The sequence below is a fragment of the Micropterus dolomieu genome, unplaced genomic scaffold, assembly GCF_021292245.1.
Source record: "Micropterus dolomieu isolate WLL.071019.BEF.003 ecotype Adirondacks unplaced genomic scaffold, ASM2129224v1 contig_2291, whole genome shotgun sequence".
NCBI classification, from domain to species: Eukaryota; Metazoa; Chordata; class Actinopteri; order Centrarchiformes; family Centrarchidae; genus Micropterus; species Micropterus dolomieu.
In genome coordinates this window covers 1,408-3,885 of record NW_025731281.1, presented here as the reverse complement: position 1 = coordinate 3,885, position 2,478 = coordinate 1,408, and the positions used below count along the sequence as shown (strand labels likewise).

General features: G+C 43.5%; 1 protein-coding gene across 1 annotated transcript; it reads right to left on the bottom strand.

Moving 5' to 3' along the window:
- Positions 1 to 7: 7 nt before the first annotated feature.
- On the bottom strand, positions 8 to 2,277 carry LOC123964411 (protocadherin gamma-A11-like; the record flags this gene model as incomplete). Its single annotated transcript, XM_046041399.1, has 1 exon — positions 8 to 2,277. A coding segment is annotated over exon 1 (2,169 nt), but the record flags the coding sequence as incomplete, so codon positions are not given.
- Positions 2,278 to 2,478: the final 201 nt, after the last annotated feature.

Sequence of the window (2,478 nt, the reverse complement as noted above, 5' to 3'; positions counted from 1 at the left end):
AGTCTGTGGTTTTGGAGCACTGCATTGCAATCAGCACGATGATACTGATGAGAAAAAGTACAGAAACTGAGCCCAAAGTTATCATCAGATAAAAAGTCACATCGGTCCCCTCCTCATCTTTGGCTGAACTTTTAACATCAGAAGCTGCAAAAGCCTCTTTGGGCTCCACAAGTTTGACCACCACAGTAGCTGTTGCTGAGAGCGACACGTTCCCATTGTCTTTGACCAGTATGATCAGTTTGTGCTCAGCCTCGTCTGTCTCTGTGAAGGAGCGAAGTGTTCTGATCTGTCCTGTATAGCGGTCCAAACCAAAGAGACTGTGGTCAGTGACTTGCTGCAGTGAAAAGAGTAACCAGCCGTTATATCCTATATCAGCGTCATAGGCTCTGACTTTAGTCACCAAGTGTCCTGCGTTCACATTGCGGGGAATCTCCTCCACGCCTTCAGCAGAACCGTTAGAGCTGACTGGATACAGGATGACTGGAGCGTTGTCGTTCTGATCCAGAATGAACACGTTCACTGTGACGTTGCTGCTCAGTGACGGAGTTCCAGAATCGGAGGCAACAACTTGGAACTGGAACGTTTTCAGAGTTTCAAAGTCGAAACTTTTTAGCGCCAAAATGTCTCCGTTTTCAGAGTTTATGTTTAGGAATGATGTTGCTTTATTTTCATAACCTGCATTCCTCTGAATTTGATATGAGATGAGAGCGTTATCTCCCTCGTCGCGATCAGACGCGCGTATAGAAAATATGGACATTCCAAGAGGGTTATTCTCAGTGACATAAACATGATATCCGCTTATTGAAAACTCAGGACTGTTATCGTTTACGTCGGATACAACAACTCTTAATGTCTGTTCAGATGTTAAGGCTGGCTCACCTGCATCTTTCGCGATTACTGTTACATTATAAATTGACTTGTTTTCTCTGTCAAGCTGTGACTTTGTCACGACAGCGTACATGTTGTCCTGTATTGATGGCGTTAATGTGAAAGGGACGTCGCCTTTTACAAAGCTGATAACTTTCCCGTTCACCCCAGAGTCCAAATCGGTAATGCTGATAAGTGCTACTGTCGTTCCTGGTCTAGAATCCTCTGAAATTGTGTTGGACTGTGAGGTTACCTCAATTACAGGTGCGTTGTCATTCATGTCTTTAATATTTACAGTAACGCTTTTTTCCGTCCTAAATGGAACAGCACCGCTGTCAGATGCTTGGATATCTATCTCGTAACTGTCATCCAGTTCGTAGTCTAATTGCCCTTTCACAGTTATTTCACCTGTGCTCGGATCGACATCAAACAGTTCGCGCACCTTAGTGTTCACATTACCAAAAGAATAGCTGACATCTCCATTAAAACCGTCGTCTATATCTGTGGCATTTACTCGTATGACTATTGTTCCAGTTGGTGAATTCTCATTTATCTCAGCAGAATAGACATCTTGTGCAAACACTGGCGCGTTATCATTCACATCTAAAACGTCTATAAATATCTCCATGGTCCCTGTTTTAGGAGGTTTACCCCCGTCCAGGGCTGTAAGCAGTAGTTTATGGCTGCTAGAGGCCTCTCTGTCTATGGGGTTTTGTAATTGTAAAATAGGCACTTTGCCATCTTTTCCGCGATCTTTCACTTCTAGACGAAAATTATTGTTTTGACTTAATTTGTACTGTTGAACGGAATTCACACCTCCGTCTGGATCCAGAGCAGCGTGCAGCTGAAATCTGGTCCCCGGTAAAGTGGACTCTGAAATCTCTAGCCTTTTTTTGCTCTCCGGGAAAGACGGCGAGTGGTCATTCACGTCTAACACTTCCACAGCGACATAATGGATCTCCAGTGGGTTCTCTAGCACAGTTTTAAGGTTGATCAAACATGCACTGGTCCGCTGGCATATTTTCTCTCGGTCAATATTATGATTTACGTACAAAATCCCATCATTTTGGTTTACCTCGAAAAGGGGTTCAGTGGAGCCAGACACAATACGAAATCCCCTTGTTTTTAATATATTAGGATCGATTCCCAGATCCTTTGCTACATTCCCAACAGCAGTTCCTTCCTTGATCTCTTCCGATATAGAATATCTTATCTGTCCCGATGCCTTGCCGACAATCAAACTCAAAGTCAGCACGACGGCGACCCATCTCCTTCCTTTTTGCCATGAGTCCTGTCCGTTTCGTTCCATTATCTAGTACCGATATATAAATCCAGAAAATACCAGGTGATCTACAGACTGTTTACATAGGCTATGAATTAACTGAAGAAAATAAATCCACGTCTTGCAATGCGCTTAGTTCGTAGTGACGAGAAATCCTCAAAATAAAATCACAGTCAGAGGATAATGGTCTGCCCGTCCTGAATGCTTCAGAGGCGCAGTCTCACAGACCTATAAAGACCCGATGTGATGCGTATTTCTGGTTGTCTAGTGCCACCATGCGATCATATCACAAAGACTGATTTATCTCAACCCCTATTGACTATATAGTT